General features: G+C 39.5%; 1 protein-coding gene across 1 annotated transcript in view; it reads right to left on the bottom strand.

Moving 5' to 3' along the window:
• The window catches only part of PDGFD (platelet derived growth factor D), a 279,880-nt gene that overhangs the window by 83,047 nt on the left and 182,300 nt on the right, over positions 1-14,533 (bottom strand). Inside the window, exons 2-3 of the mRNA XM_004385849.2 lie at positions 7,536-7,740; positions 2,689-2,869 (exon numbers count right to left, since the gene is read on the bottom strand). Of these exons, the coding sequence (XP_004385906.1) occupies positions 2,689-2,869; positions 7,536-7,740 (386 nt within the window). The remainder of the gene's footprint in view (positions 1-2,688; positions 2,870-7,535; positions 7,741-14,533) is intronic.

Raw genomic sequence — 14,533 nt, 5'->3', positions numbered from 1 at the left:
AACAGATAAAGGCTTGAATTCCAAGAACATCAAACAAAATTGTAATATAAGAATCATCCAAACCCAAACTGGTGATCTTAATGGTATTCATTACTTTCTCAAACTTTGCTGGAGTGAAAAAATTATCTAAAAATGTACACTGGGCTTGGTATTCCAAAACAAGTGATAAGCATGGACCATATAGATTTGGTTCCATACAGTAGACTCTGTGGTCCTGGGCACCTACTACTTACAGCCTCAGGGGAAGTTCCTGTATACCTGGAGAGTAACTGAGGTAGAAGAGCAGAGATGTTTGATGGGAGGCATGGAGGTGATTCTAAAGCTCACGTTTTCCTAGTACCTACCATTCTTTAAAGTAAGAGTTTCAGAACAGCTGCCTCCAGGCCACAAAGCATTTTAAAAATCATTATTTAAATATACTTAAACAGAGCCTATCATTTCTAATCCCACCACCTCCCTATTATCTCACACCTGGCCCACTTTGAGTTGCAAGCCTGCTCCCTGTGGCATTTGTGTTTATAAACCCTGCTTTAGATTCTCTCTAAGAAAAACTTAAACAGGAATAAAATGATCTTCTCAACATATTGGTCAAGCTATATATTATCTTCTATTCCTGTTGAGAAATAATCAAATTGAACACAGTTCTGTCAAAAAGCCACACAGATCTAAAGTCTATACGTACCTGGAGGTTAAGCTCATTCTACCTCCTGGAATTCATCCACCAAAGCACTTTGGCCCTAGTTGACCATATCTAGTGCTAGAAGCCTATTAGTAGGGAAATGAGAGCCTGGAGCTATTCTTGATGAATGCAGGCTAAGAGGCTGGTAGGCAAATACATGAAAAAGATAACTATCATCATTTCCAAAAAACCCAATTGAATGCACTGGTGGAGAGGAATGAATAAGTGAATCAGTGAGTATATGGAGTGAAGCCAAACAGTCTACATTCCAAACTACAGAGGCTGTCCAATATGCCTCTTAACATTGGCTAGAAAATGAGAGGTAAACCTGCATCATCACCCAAAACACTTCAAACAGAAGTATTTATTCCTCTCTAACTCGTAGTTGTCCTGCCCTCTGCAAAAGGAGCTTTTTTGCCTTAAAGATATTGTATCTGGGTGTGTCCAGCTGACTTATGGACCATTTAACTTAGTCATGACCAAGGCTTCACAGAGTATATGTATACCAGGCCTAATAGTGCTTGATATTTTAAGGGAAAAAGAGATTCTTTACTAAGCCTATCCATCACCGTTATATGCTAAGCCTGCTTTGTCCAGAAACAAATGGGAACAGATGCATCACTGAACACATTAAAAGGTGAAGAAATGTGGAAATTGAAGGTTCACACTTTCATTTCAATGCTAAGCAGCACTGCATGAGTTTGCAATAATATCAATCACGCGTGATGGATTATTTTCAAATTAAAACTGGAACGAGTGTCACTGCATGCTATTTTTTTTTCATTTACAATGTTGTAATGTAGAACTCATTTGATGTTTCATAACTCATCATAATGCACCCCCCCAAAAAAAGTAAGTTTTTTCCTATTCTAAATTTAACTCTTAAGAAGAAAATTAAAAACAAAACAAAACTCTAAATAACACCATTTAGACTACTGGGTTCTTTTTTTATATCCACATTTTAGAAAGAAATACAGACAAACTTAGTAAAAGTAAAATGTTCTTGGCAGAACAAAAAGCAATATCCTACGAATGGCTAAAGGATTCAGGAACATTTAAGGGAATTTATAGGCAAAATCCCAATGTCTCCCTGGGCTTAACCTATAGCACTTAGTACTTTTCTGGTCTTATCACGCATCATTCTCTGTTGTTACCTCATTTTAATTGTTTGTCATGTTCACCAGTCATGAGATTCAAGGGCACTGGCTGTCTCATTTACCTTTGTACCTGCTGTACATATCAAAGGGTCTGACAAAGAGCAGGAACTTAATATTGTTTTACTAATGGATGGATGAATAAAGAAAATGCACAACTGTGTGTGACCCAACAACTAGAATTTACTGTACAATAGATTTTGACTCAATATGAGGTTGAAGCTTTTCTAAGAGTCAGAACCAGCTACAGTTGGAAATGGCTGCACAGGGGTTTAAGTAGTGGTGAGGCCACAAATAAGCATGAGTGTAGTATAAAAGATGCAAACTCTGGGTCCTGAGTTGGACCTTATGATCTTTAAGATGCTTGCCAACCCTGAGGGTCTATGATTATAACATAGATCCTTCCCATGTTTGGGTCATAATTTAAACTAAACTCATTAGGTCTCTTTTCTTTGGCTGGAATTTCATAGATGACTTTTCAAACCAAAGAATTTTTTTTCTTTAACTTGAAAAGTCATCAAAGTAATGCTCTAGAAAATCTGTTCAACTCTCACATACTTTCTATTTGGCTGATACATTTACTGCGTGCAGTTGAATCAAAGGTAACTTGGTATCTGCTTTTCTATAAGCTCTCTTTCAAAATGAATGGGCCCAAGGAATGACTTAATAAATCAAAAATGGTACTCCTCACTAAAGAAGGTTTTAACATTTTGGCCCCAAGGTAGGAACAAACCATGCATAAGGAATTAATTAAGGTTATTTACCCTCACACCACTGTATTTAATCACAGAAAATGATCACTATACTTCATCAAACCAACGTCTGCTTTTAATCATAAGGTGGTTAGCTACTTACCACAAAAGAATAATAAATCTTAAATCCAGGTTTAGCCACAAAGTAATCATCAGACTTGAATGTTATCTTAATTTGGTTTGTTCTTGATGTTATCCTTGGAGGAACTTCTTTGTGTCCACACCATCGTCCTCTAATAACAGTACTGGTTTCAGATATATCTTCAACTTCCACAAAATCATACCTAGAATCAATTTGACATAAATGAACATGTTTTCATTAAAGTAAACTTTAACATCCATACTGTCATCAAGAAATTTAAACAAATATACATGATTTCTCATGACCTACTATCTGAAACGAAAATTATAACCTACATAAACATTAAAAGGAAGCTAGGTTTTCCAAACTCAAACTTCAGTAATTTATTTGAACAGACAGAACCTTTTACTCATTAAGCCATGATTGTTCCCAAATCATCAACAACTGAAATGGTCTACTTCTTAGGCATCTGGCTTATAGAATTTTCCTGGAAAAAATAATAACCATAATCTGTTGGCATATTTTAGGAGTTGTAGCTCTAGTTACATGCTCAAATGTTTACTATATAAAGCTTTTCAAACAAATTTTCACTTCAAATTAATTAATTTACCATATTTAGGTGTTCCACTGAGAAAAGGAATGATCTATTTTTATATCTTTCTATCATATAGAATCAGCATTGTCATTACAGAAGATAAATGGATACGGACATGATGGGCTGTCTTCTCATTTGGGACACTGTATGTTTTGGAAGGATCACGTTATAAAACATGACATTTATCATGATGGAAAGTGTGTAACTTTGGGGATAGATGTACTGTAACCAATACTGGAAATGTCCGGATTGTTTAAAACAGGGTGTGAATGAGCTTAAACCATAGTTCCACTTTAGACATTAGTGAAAGAAACATAGAATTCCTGTATTGAAAAAGACAAGGAAGCCCTCTTTAGATATATAGCGTTTGATCCTTGAAGCCCTTCCATAATATCCCACCTTTCCATGACAGAGTAGAACATCTTCACTGACAGAGTACACATTTTCTAGGGATCCTGGCTGAAAGCAGAGACTATCAGAAAGATATTTACCTGTGTTTTATGGAATATGCAAAGGCATTCAACTGTGTGGTTCATGACAAATTATGGAAAACATTGCAAAGAATAGGAATTCCAGAACACTTAACTGTGCTCATGAGGAACCTGTACATAAATCAAGAGGTAGCTGTTTGAACAGAACAAGGAGGTACTGTGTGGTTTAAAATCAGGAAAGGTGTGTGTCAGGGTTGCATCCTTTCACCATACTTATTCAATCTGTATGCTGAGCAAATATCACAAGAAGCTGAACTTTATGAAGAAGAATGTGGCATCAGGATTGAAGGAAGACTCATTAACAACCTGTGATGTGCAGACGACACAACCTTGCTTGTTGAAAATGAAGAGGATTTGAAGCACTCACTGATGAAGATCAAAGACTACAGTCTTCAGTATGGATTGCACCTTAACATAAAGGAAACAAACATTCTCACAACTGGACCAATAAGCAACATCATGATAAATGGAGAAAAGATTAAAGTTGTCAAAGATTTCATTTTACTTGGATCCACAATCAATGCCCATGGAAACAGTAGTCAAGAAATCAAATGACATATTGCATTGGGCAAATATGTTGCAAAAGACCTCTTTAAAGTGTTAAAAAAACAAAGATGTCACTTTGAGGACTAAGGTGTGCATGATCGAAGAAGCCATGATACTTTCAATCGCCTCATATGCAAGTGAAAGCTGGACAATAAACCAGGAAGACCAGAGAAGAATTGATGCCTTTGAATTATAGGGCTGGTGAAGAATACTGAATACACTATGGACTGCCAGAAGAATGAACAAATCTGTCTTGGAAGAAGCACAGCCAGAATGCTCCTTAGAAGCAAGGATGGCAAGACTTCATACTTTGGACATATTATCGGCAGGGACCAGTCCCTGGAGAAGACATCAAGCTTGGTAAAGTAAAAGGTCTGCACAAAAGAGGAAGAGCCGCAATGAGATGGACTGACACAGTGGTTGCAACAATGAACTCAAACGTAGCAATGGTTGTGAGGATGGCGCAGGACCGGGCAGTGTTTTGTTCTGTTGTACATATGGTCGCTATGAGTGAGAACTGACTCAACAGCATTTAACAACAGCAACACAACTTATTTCATTTTCAGACCCCCGAGACCTTGGAATATTCTATTCCCTTTCAGTTCTGGCCTGTGTCTCACTCCTGTACTCTACCTCACTCAGAATAACTTCAGATGCTAAAGCCACAACACAAATGATGGGCATTCACGGTAAAAAGTGGCAGAAGTCTGTTCATATCCATCTTAATCTTTCTGTCACAGTTACCAAAAGGAATTAGCATGAGAAACATCACCTCTGAATACGAAGGAAAATCAATATGGTTTTACTGGTCTTAACCACATGTCCCTCAGGGCTCTTATTGGATTGGGCAGGGTAATGTAAGGAGCAGGTGAAAAATAATGACATTGTGATTAAATTTCTCTGACAATGATTTACGAGGCCCTTGTGTCCTTTGCCTCAGTTTCCTTACGGGCAAAATAAGAAGGTTTATATAATTTTACCAGCTGGATCTCTCATGGGTGCTGTGTAAATTAATTACTTAACGTTTATATGGTGCTTGGAAGGTGAAAAGCACTAACAAAGAATCATTATTCAAGCAATAAAATATTACAGTGTAAACATCAAGGAGGCTTTGGAACAGATGGTAGGGAATTAACTGCATTTCATTTTATATACAATATGTGTAAATCATATTTACTGCATATAGGATGAATACACTTGAAACTTTGTTGATAACACAATAGGTCACTGTTGTTTAAAACTACACAAAATCTGTGTAATTTTAACTCTGGATCTGAAGTCAGGAGAGCACCATTTTGTTTTTCAAGGAGAGTTCCGAGGCATTTCTTGGATCTACCTCTTTCGCTTCTCCTCCTTTCCCATTTCTTACTCCTCTCCCTCCCTCCATAAATTCTGAGGACCATTTAGATTTGATGAAGGCTCCAGACAGGAAGCCATCTAACACTTTCTCTATTATTTTGGAGTCTAGGATGCCAAAAGTGTTCATTAAAAAAAAAGTCAACATGGAGTTGACTCCAATTCATGCTGACCCCATGTATTTCAGAGTAGAACTGCACATTCCATAGGGTTTTCAATGGCTGTGACCGTTTGGGAGTTGTTCACTGGGCCTTTCTTCCGAAGCACCTCCAGGTGGATTCAAAAAGCCAGTGTTTCGGTTAGTAGTTGAGTGCTTAACCATTTTGCTGGGAGTCGGAATCCACTCAGCGGCTCCCAACGACAACAACAACAGGGTGTCAGAAGGGCTCACTACTAGGATCAAAATCCCAGCTCAGTAATGGAGCCCTAGCTTCTCTTCCATGTCACCACCTTTAACAATCTTATAATGGAGTGTTTTTTTTCACAATCTCTCTCTCTCTTTCTTTTCCAGCACAGAAAATGAGCTCTACCTTTCAAGGTTGGAAAGGCACAAGATCAGCTCTAGTTTATCCTCTTTGTAATATTAACTGGCTCTTCCTGCATGTATTATGCTCTGCTTTCTGGCATACCTTACCCTCTGTGGTCCTAGAAAGTAATAGTCACTGCTGTTATTTTCAGAAAAATAGCAACATAATAAAAGCTGTCAGCATAATAAACATGCAACAAAGGACAGCCAAATTTGAGTCACCCTCTTTTTATTATTCAAACGAAAATAAACCTGCTGAAAGGATTTAGCAGTTCAGTAGTTCATTGGCAATGCAGAACAAGTGTGTGCAGTAAAGTACAAAAAAGAGAAAAAAATTCTCTCTAAGTCTTACACATGCTAATTAAGTGAATGAGATGCTGTGAGAGGATAATTCAAAGAACAGCCCAGGTTTTCTCTAATAAATGTGCTAAGAAGGAAGATTATCAGGCACAGCTTTCATCTTCTTCTGCTGGCCCAGAATCTATGTGGAAACAGACCTTCTGAGAAGCACACGAACGCTGGGGTTGTCTTCTCTTCTTTCTCACACGTATCTGAGGCCTTAAAGCTGTGATTTGGAGGGAAGGCCCTGACACAGTCGTTGGTCATCTTCTATTCCTAGTGTTAGAGGGAATCATTACTGTGTATCTATCAGTGTGTGGTCCGGATCAGCTCCAGGAGCTGAGCAGGGTTTTACTCTCCTTAAGCCCAACCATCATGTGTTGATATGGTGCTGAACAAGTTTCAGCGGAGTTTGCAGACTAAGATGGACTAGGAAGAAAAGCTTGGCGATCTACTTTAGAAAATCAGTCAATGAAAACCCTACGGATTACGATGGTCCAATCTGCCACTGATCATGGGATGAACAGGAATGGGAGTGTTTTATTTGCTTGTGCATTGGGTCACCATAGTTGGGGGCTGACTTGATGGCAGCTGAATAACAACAAGCCCAGGCAGGCTTTGACCTAGGCTGCATGACAACTGGAGGTGACATGGGATATAGGATGCATCTACCTGCCCAAAAGGCTGCTCTGCATGTGACAAAGATGGGGTTGGGGGCTGCTCCAGACCCCCTTCTTTTGAAGTCATGCAGTCTGGCTCTGATACTCGTGGAAGTGAGTTTCTGTGAGTCATGAATATTTGGCTGTCTGCAACTACAGTCTATGCACTGGTTGATTTAGGATGCCATTTGTCTGCTAGGGCTGACATAAAGGCTCTTTGAAAAAACCAGTGGTGCATTTTGGGTAGGTCCAAAGGGCCCAAAAGGGTAAGTTTGATGTGATGTTTTAAATTCATCTTTTGTATACATTGGAAGAATACCCTAATGATGGATTTTTTTTTTTTTTTTTTCACTTACCTACAGATATCATTTTCTGCTTCCTCCAATCCAAACTGATTGTCAAATGCTAGCTGTATCCTTGTTTTCTCCTGGGAACGAAGCCTCCATGTCAGAAGCAGGTTCCGAGGGTAGCTGTTCGGGAAGCGAGGACTCTGCACGTGGCCGTTTCCTGTCACCTGGATGGTTTCATCTCTTCGGTATAAGTCTGTGAGGTGATTGCTCTCTGTTAGTAGTCACAACTTGTAGAAATTAGTATGTTGCTCCAATTACAGGAAAGCAAAAAAAGAACAATTTATAACACATCACATTTAAAGCACTTCTTGATTTTGTTTCAAAACATAATGCCAAATGGTAGCTCTCTGGTTAAACAAACAGCAGATATTTCTTCCATTATCTCCCCACCCCCTCAGATGCTTCACAAAGCTAGACTTGATGCTTCGGGAGCTCTCTTCCCCTCATTCTTGACAAGCAGAAATCAACCATCATCTCAGAACTCAGGTTTGCTTTAGACTGAAATCAATATAAGCAAGTAATTTCAAATCCTTCCCCTTTTCCTGATATACAAATAAATATTTTTTACCCTGGTAGTGTACCAGTACCACCAGATTGGCATCAAAGGGATTCAATAAATATTGCTGAATGAATAAATGAGTGAATAAATAACAAGGAAAAGGAATCTAATGGTATTTAATGCCATATATTTTATATTTAAATGACATTTTCTAGTGAGTTTCTCCACCATTAAAAACAAAACAAAAACACTCCCTATGTTTCTCTGTGGCTTCAAATAGGCCCAGTTTTTATTTTATTCTCCGCAGATCCATTTTTCATATTAGCCGATAGAGTTCTTTGCATTTTAAAGTTTGGCTTTTCACACCCACCGATAAGCAGACCCCCAGCCCTTGTCTATTTGTGCTCTCCTAGAGAGAGTTTACTTTGGCATCTATAACTCAGTGAGCTTGGTCGGGGAGCTTCATTTGTCTGTGGAAACCACTGAAAGATAGGGCTGCTGAAGGCAGCTCTTAAAAGTTTTAAAATAAAAGAGGGCTATGAATGAAGAATCAGCATGTGAAATGCGAAACTCTTTTACAAATGTTTTTGTGCATACGGGGATTTAAATATTTTCTTGAAACATTCAGTGTTTAATGTGTTACAGATTTTCCAGTTAGGCTTTGTACCATTAAAAACCCGCTTCGCCAAATTGATTCTGACTCACAGTGACCCTATAAGATGGGGTAAGAACTGCCCCATAGGGTTTCCAAGGAGCAGCTGGTGGACTTGAACTGCCAATCTTTTGGTTAGCAGCTGAGCTCATAACCACTATGCCACCAGGGCTGGGGGAATCCTAGGCAGAACAATGGGTAGCTGAAGGAGCTGAGGTCAACACTGTCTCTGCAATATCATCATCACCTCTAGGGAGCATGGCAACAAGACCATCTTGTGCTGAAAAAAAATTTTTTTTTTCCAATTGACTCTTTACTTTTGTCTTCTCTTGACCTTATGCTGAATAGAGGTGTAGGTGTGAAAATTAAGTGTCTGCTAGTTTTGTCATAAGTGACTTTTAGGAAATGCGTCTGAAAAACTGTTTTCTAGAGAGATGGATGTGACCTATCAATCAGTCAGTCAACAATCATTATTAAGCACAGACTCTAAACACAACATATTGCAGTATTTTCAACACTTCAGTCACTGGAACACTACTTTCACATTTTTCCCCCATATTTGCTTACCTCTAGTACTATTATTTACTTAATGTTTCTCTTTAAGTTAATATCTCTAATTCAAAGCAAATTTATTTGAAAATAAGATGTTTATCAATATTGTAAATGGAAACTACCATTTGCCATGAAAAAAAGGTAACCGTAAATATAACTATTAAAATTTAAAATGTGCATCTCAGATGTTTCCGTTCCTCACTTAGAAAATAGGGCTGCGAATTTTCTCATTGGTCTCTTTCGGGGTTAATATATAGTGGCTTTATGAATTCTGTTGTTCACTGTTCTACAAGCTCTGGTAGAGTCAGATATAATTTAAGAATGTTCAAAGAATGGTTCCTGTCTTCCTACACAGGGAAAACGAAGTTGATGCATACTGTACAATCGTAAACAGAGCAGGAATGTATATTAAGTACCAAATGTAATGCGGTGGTTGATCAGTTGCAGGATGAGCTACAAGGGTTAATGTGGCAAACACAAGGTCTTCATGGGATCATGATAGGATAAAAGGCCTGCCCAGAGCAGAGTCCAGTTAGACTAAGTGGGACATATGAGGGTGTTGCAGATGGAATTGTGTTCCCCCAAAATTATGTGTTGTAAATCCTAATCCCTATACTTGTGGTTACAATCCCATTTGGGAATGGGTTTTCTTTGTTATGTTAAAGGCGTCATATTAGTAGGGTGTGTTTTAAGCCATTCACCTTTGAGATATAAGAGCAGATTAGGACAGAGGAGCAAGCAGAGATGGGAGCAGATAGATGCCATGCCACATGAAGATCACAAAGGAGCCAAAGAATAAGGACCCTTCCCCAGAGCCAACAGAGAAAGAAAGTTTTCCCCCAGAGCTGGCACCCTGAATTCAGACTTCTAGCCTCCTAAACTGTGAGAAATTAAATTTCTGTTTGTTACAGCCACCCACTTCTGATATGGCAGCACTGGATAACTAAGACAGGAGGTTACAGGTTTTCACAGAAAACTATGGAAATATTAGAAACATGGTAGAAGTTGGTTAGAAATAAGTGAAAATGGGCAATCATTTCATAAAGGTGGAAACAGGAAAGCTCCGGAAAGTGTAAGTGGCTCACTGAAGGGAAGATGAGCCTGTTGGCAGTCTGGAAGGTGAGCTGGAGGAAGAGCTCGCAATGGCATGTCTCCTAGGAGGCAGTTGCTAGGGTGATATGGTTCTGACCTAGAAGGGCACGTAGCAGTGAGTCTGAATGAGGGGGGGAAAAAATCAAAAGAAACTTTCAGCTAAGAGAGGGACTCAAAGCGATGAGTCAGAGGTAACAGCAACATGCTAAGTCCAAGGACTGGGCCAAGTGTGGTAATACTGATACACAGGGGGACTGGGATGGGGAAATGTTTTTGGAGAAATGTTAAGTTTATATTTGCTGTGGTGATGAGGAATTCAAGTGGAATGCTTTAACAGGCTTTTGGTGATAGGGACTAGACCTGAGGTGACAGAACAGAACCTGCCTGAAGTAGGGATTAGTTTAGATAGGGAAGAGGAAGCCTTGGGAATCCCTGAGCCTTCTAAGGAAGAGCGTCCTGAGAAAAGAGGCTGTTATGGATTGAATTGTGCTCCCCAAAAAGATATGTTTGAAGTCCTAACCCCTGGTATTCGTGAACATGACCTTGTTTGGAAATAGGGTCTTTGCAGAAGTTATCAATTAAGTTAATATGAGGACATACTGGAGTAGGGTGGGTTCTAATCCAATCTGACTGGTGTCCTTACAAAACAGGAGAGGAGACACAGAGAGACAGAGGGAAGAAGCCATGTGAAACCAGAGTTATGCTGCAGCTGCCAGACAAGTGATATCTGGGGCTACCAGAAGCAGAAATAAGAATCTTCCCCTAGAACCTTCAGAGAGCAAAGCCCTGTCAGCATCCTGAATCCAGACTACTAGCCTCTAGAACTTTGAGAAAATACATTTCTATTGTTTACAACCACCTCCTGTTGTGGTATTTTATTACTTCAGACTTAGGACACTATACAGAGGCCAAGAGTTGAGAGCTGGCAAACATGCACAGGTAGGGGGCAGATGATGGAGTGCCCATGGAAATCAGAGAAGTAATGCTGGAGGGAAGCAGGGACCCAGAGTAGTGCCATGTCTATGTTGGGCAGTCCAGGAAAGAGATGATTTCAAGGATACCCATTGCTGTCAAGTCGATTCTGACTCATAGAGACCCTATAGGAGAGAGTACAACTGCCCCATAGGGTTTCCAAGGAGCGCTTGGTGGATTTGAATTGTCGACCTTCTGGTTAGAAGCCATAGCTCTTAACCACTGTACCACCAAGATTTCCATTTCAAGGACAAAGTGGTCAATAATGTCAAATGTAGAAGACCAGGGGACTACAGACAGAAGGGACCAGAGAATTCAGCAATAGTAAAGTCAATGACAGCCTTTAAAAGTGTACCTTCAGAGATTTTTGGAAGTAAGAAAGAGGCTTCTTGATTTCTAGATCATCATTAATGGCTAGAATGTCTTAAAGGTTATAACATTTTTATTATTAATAATAATACTAATAATAAAAATATAATGAAATGTCAATTATATTTTTTAAGAAAGCTATGGCAGAGTTGGAGGGAGAAGCCTTCCTGTTTATGTAGTTTGATTAAGACAAAACTTGTTTCCAATTTCATAAATTTGACAGCCCTGTGTTGCACTACATTCAACTAGAGACAAAAAAAGACCATGAGTTTTCTGACTGATTTTTTTTTTCTTCCCTTAACAATAAAATATTGCCAAAATATACATATACACGGAATAAATATGAATTTAACAGAAAACCTGAAGTGTTTATTTTGTGCCAGGCACTGAACTAAGTACTTTGCATGTTACATTTATAGGGTCAAAGCAATTTTATATATGATTTGGTGTGTGTCTGTGTGTGTGTGTGTGTGTGTGTGTTTGTGTGGTATATGATCATGTATACTCATAATAACTTCATGAGACAGGTATTATTAGTATCACCATTTGACAGATAAAGCTTTTGAGGTATAGAGAGGTCAAGTAACTTGCTCAAGGTTACAGAACTAGTAAATGATCGCGTCAGAATATAAACCCAGGGAGTCTGGTTCCAGAGTTGATGCTCTTAACCACTGTGCTTATAGCAGCTGTTTTTTGCTCTTAGCCTGAAATTCGATAGCGGCAATTTTAGATTCTTTGCTATCTGTAATCTACTTTAACTTCTGAATCATATTGTTTACATATAATTTAAAACTTCATGCCAACTCAGTGCTATTCTTAGCAGAAGAGTTATAATGAATTATAAATACAGAGAAGGACCTATCAGGTTGAACCTGAGATAACTACCAAAGTATGATATACAAAGTCACATTCTTTTACAAAGATAATTACTTTGGTGTTCCAATAATAGCTAACATTTATGGAGCAATTACTATATACCAGGCACTCTGATAAGTGGCTTAAATGCATTATTTCATTTAATAATTCCCACTTTACAGGAGTTCTGGCAAAATGGTGCCCTAGGCAGAAGCACCACACCATTCCTCCACAGCAAAGATCTGAAAAACTAAGCCAAACAGAGAATACAACAATCCTGAAACCCTAAAACATCAAATGAAGAGATAAAGAACTCAGCCAAGCACCAAATGGAGTGAGAAAACTGACAGAGAACGGAGAGAGAGGAGAGATTCATGCAGAGGTCCCCTACCAGCTAACGCAGTGCGGATCCGCCATCTTGGACTCCTATCAGAGACTGGCAAACGGGGTACGAGAAAGCAGCCTCACAGAGAGTCCAGCGGGAGACAAAACAACTGGTAACTGGTGATATACGCTTTCCTACCCACCACGCTTCTTCACCCCAACTCGGCCTCCTCTGCTTCCCGTGGCCACAATCTTTTGACCGGGAAACACCACCTGCTTGGATTCCACACACCCGAAAGGGCCGGTTCTCTGAGTGCCATTTGTTGGCTGCTGGTGTTGTTTTTTCTGCTTCTTTTGATTTCTTCCTTACCTCTCACGACCTCCCCCTCCTTTCGCTCAAATACCTGGCTCCGTGTGCTATCTTTGCTTCTTCCTGAGGGGCTGCAGAGCTCCGGTAATTTGTGATATATGCTTTCCCACTCCCTACCCTTCTTCCCCCACACTTGGCCCCCTCTGCTTCCCGTGGACACAGTCTCTTGTCCAAGAAACACCAGCCCGCACTAGCTGGCTCTCTGAGTGCCATTTGTTGGCTGCTGTGTTGCTTTTTTTTCTGCTTCTTTTGATTTCTTCCTTACCTCTCACCACCTCCCCCTCCTTTCAATCAAACACCTGGCTTGGTGCGCCATCTATGCTTCCTCTTGTTTTGTTTTTTTTTAATTGGCTTTGTTTTGTTTTCCCTCTTTCTCTCTTTTTGTCTCTCTTCATTGCTCAGTTTCTCATCTCTCTATATCTTCCTTCTCTTTCTGTTCCCAGAACCTTCAGCATTCTTTTTCATTTGTTTGTATGTTTTTGGCTCCTGTTCCTATCTCCTATCTCCCGTATCCATCTTAGCTCCACACATAACACTCTCCCTGCTGCATCCTGCCTACCTGCACCATGCGATTGACATCACACCACCAAGCAGCACAGGCACAGCCTACTGGAACCTGCCCTGCACTGATTACCGACCAGCTCTGGTGGCTGTAGTAAGTGCCACAAACAACCCGTTCCAGTAACTCCTCTTCAGCTAGACCTGCCCTGCTGTACCATATCTGAGTGACTGACGCTGCCAATTGGAGAAGGAGGCGAAAACTATTGTGCCCACAGACGAGCAAACAACAAAGAACACACAGTCTGCCTGCTCAGACATAGTCAAATTATTTTTTAAAAAAAAGGGATGAAACAAACAAATCTACAATCAATAAATGAGAGAAATATCTACTGAATGCCCGGAAGACAGCAGAAAATATCAGAACATTTACAAAAACAGGACAGGATGGTTCCAGTAGGCGTCCAAAATAAAACACCAGATGACTCTCCTCTGGAAGAAAATGCACAAGAACTACTGGAAAGGAAATTCAAATCTCTAATACTCAGAATTCTCCAAGAGCTAAGGCAAAAAGCCGACAAACATGAGGAAAAAATAGACAAATTCATGGAAAATAAAGACAAAAAATTGGAAGAACTCAGGAAAATAACGCAGGAACAAAATCCCAAAATAAATTCACAACTAGAAATAATACAAAGACAACAATTAGAAATCCAAAAGATAAACAACAAGATTTCAGAAATGGATGGTGTCATAGAAGGTCTGAGAAGCAGATTTGAAACGCTAGAAGACAGGATCAGTGGAATTGAAGACAAACACTT

The sequence above is a fragment of the Trichechus manatus genome, unplaced genomic scaffold, assembly GCF_000243295.1.
Source record: "Trichechus manatus latirostris isolate Lorelei unplaced genomic scaffold, TriManLat1.0 scaffold00148, whole genome shotgun sequence".
NCBI classification, from domain to species: Eukaryota; Metazoa; Chordata; class Mammalia; order Sirenia; family Trichechidae; genus Trichechus; species Trichechus manatus.
This window is presented reverse-complemented; position numbering and strand designations above follow the sequence as displayed.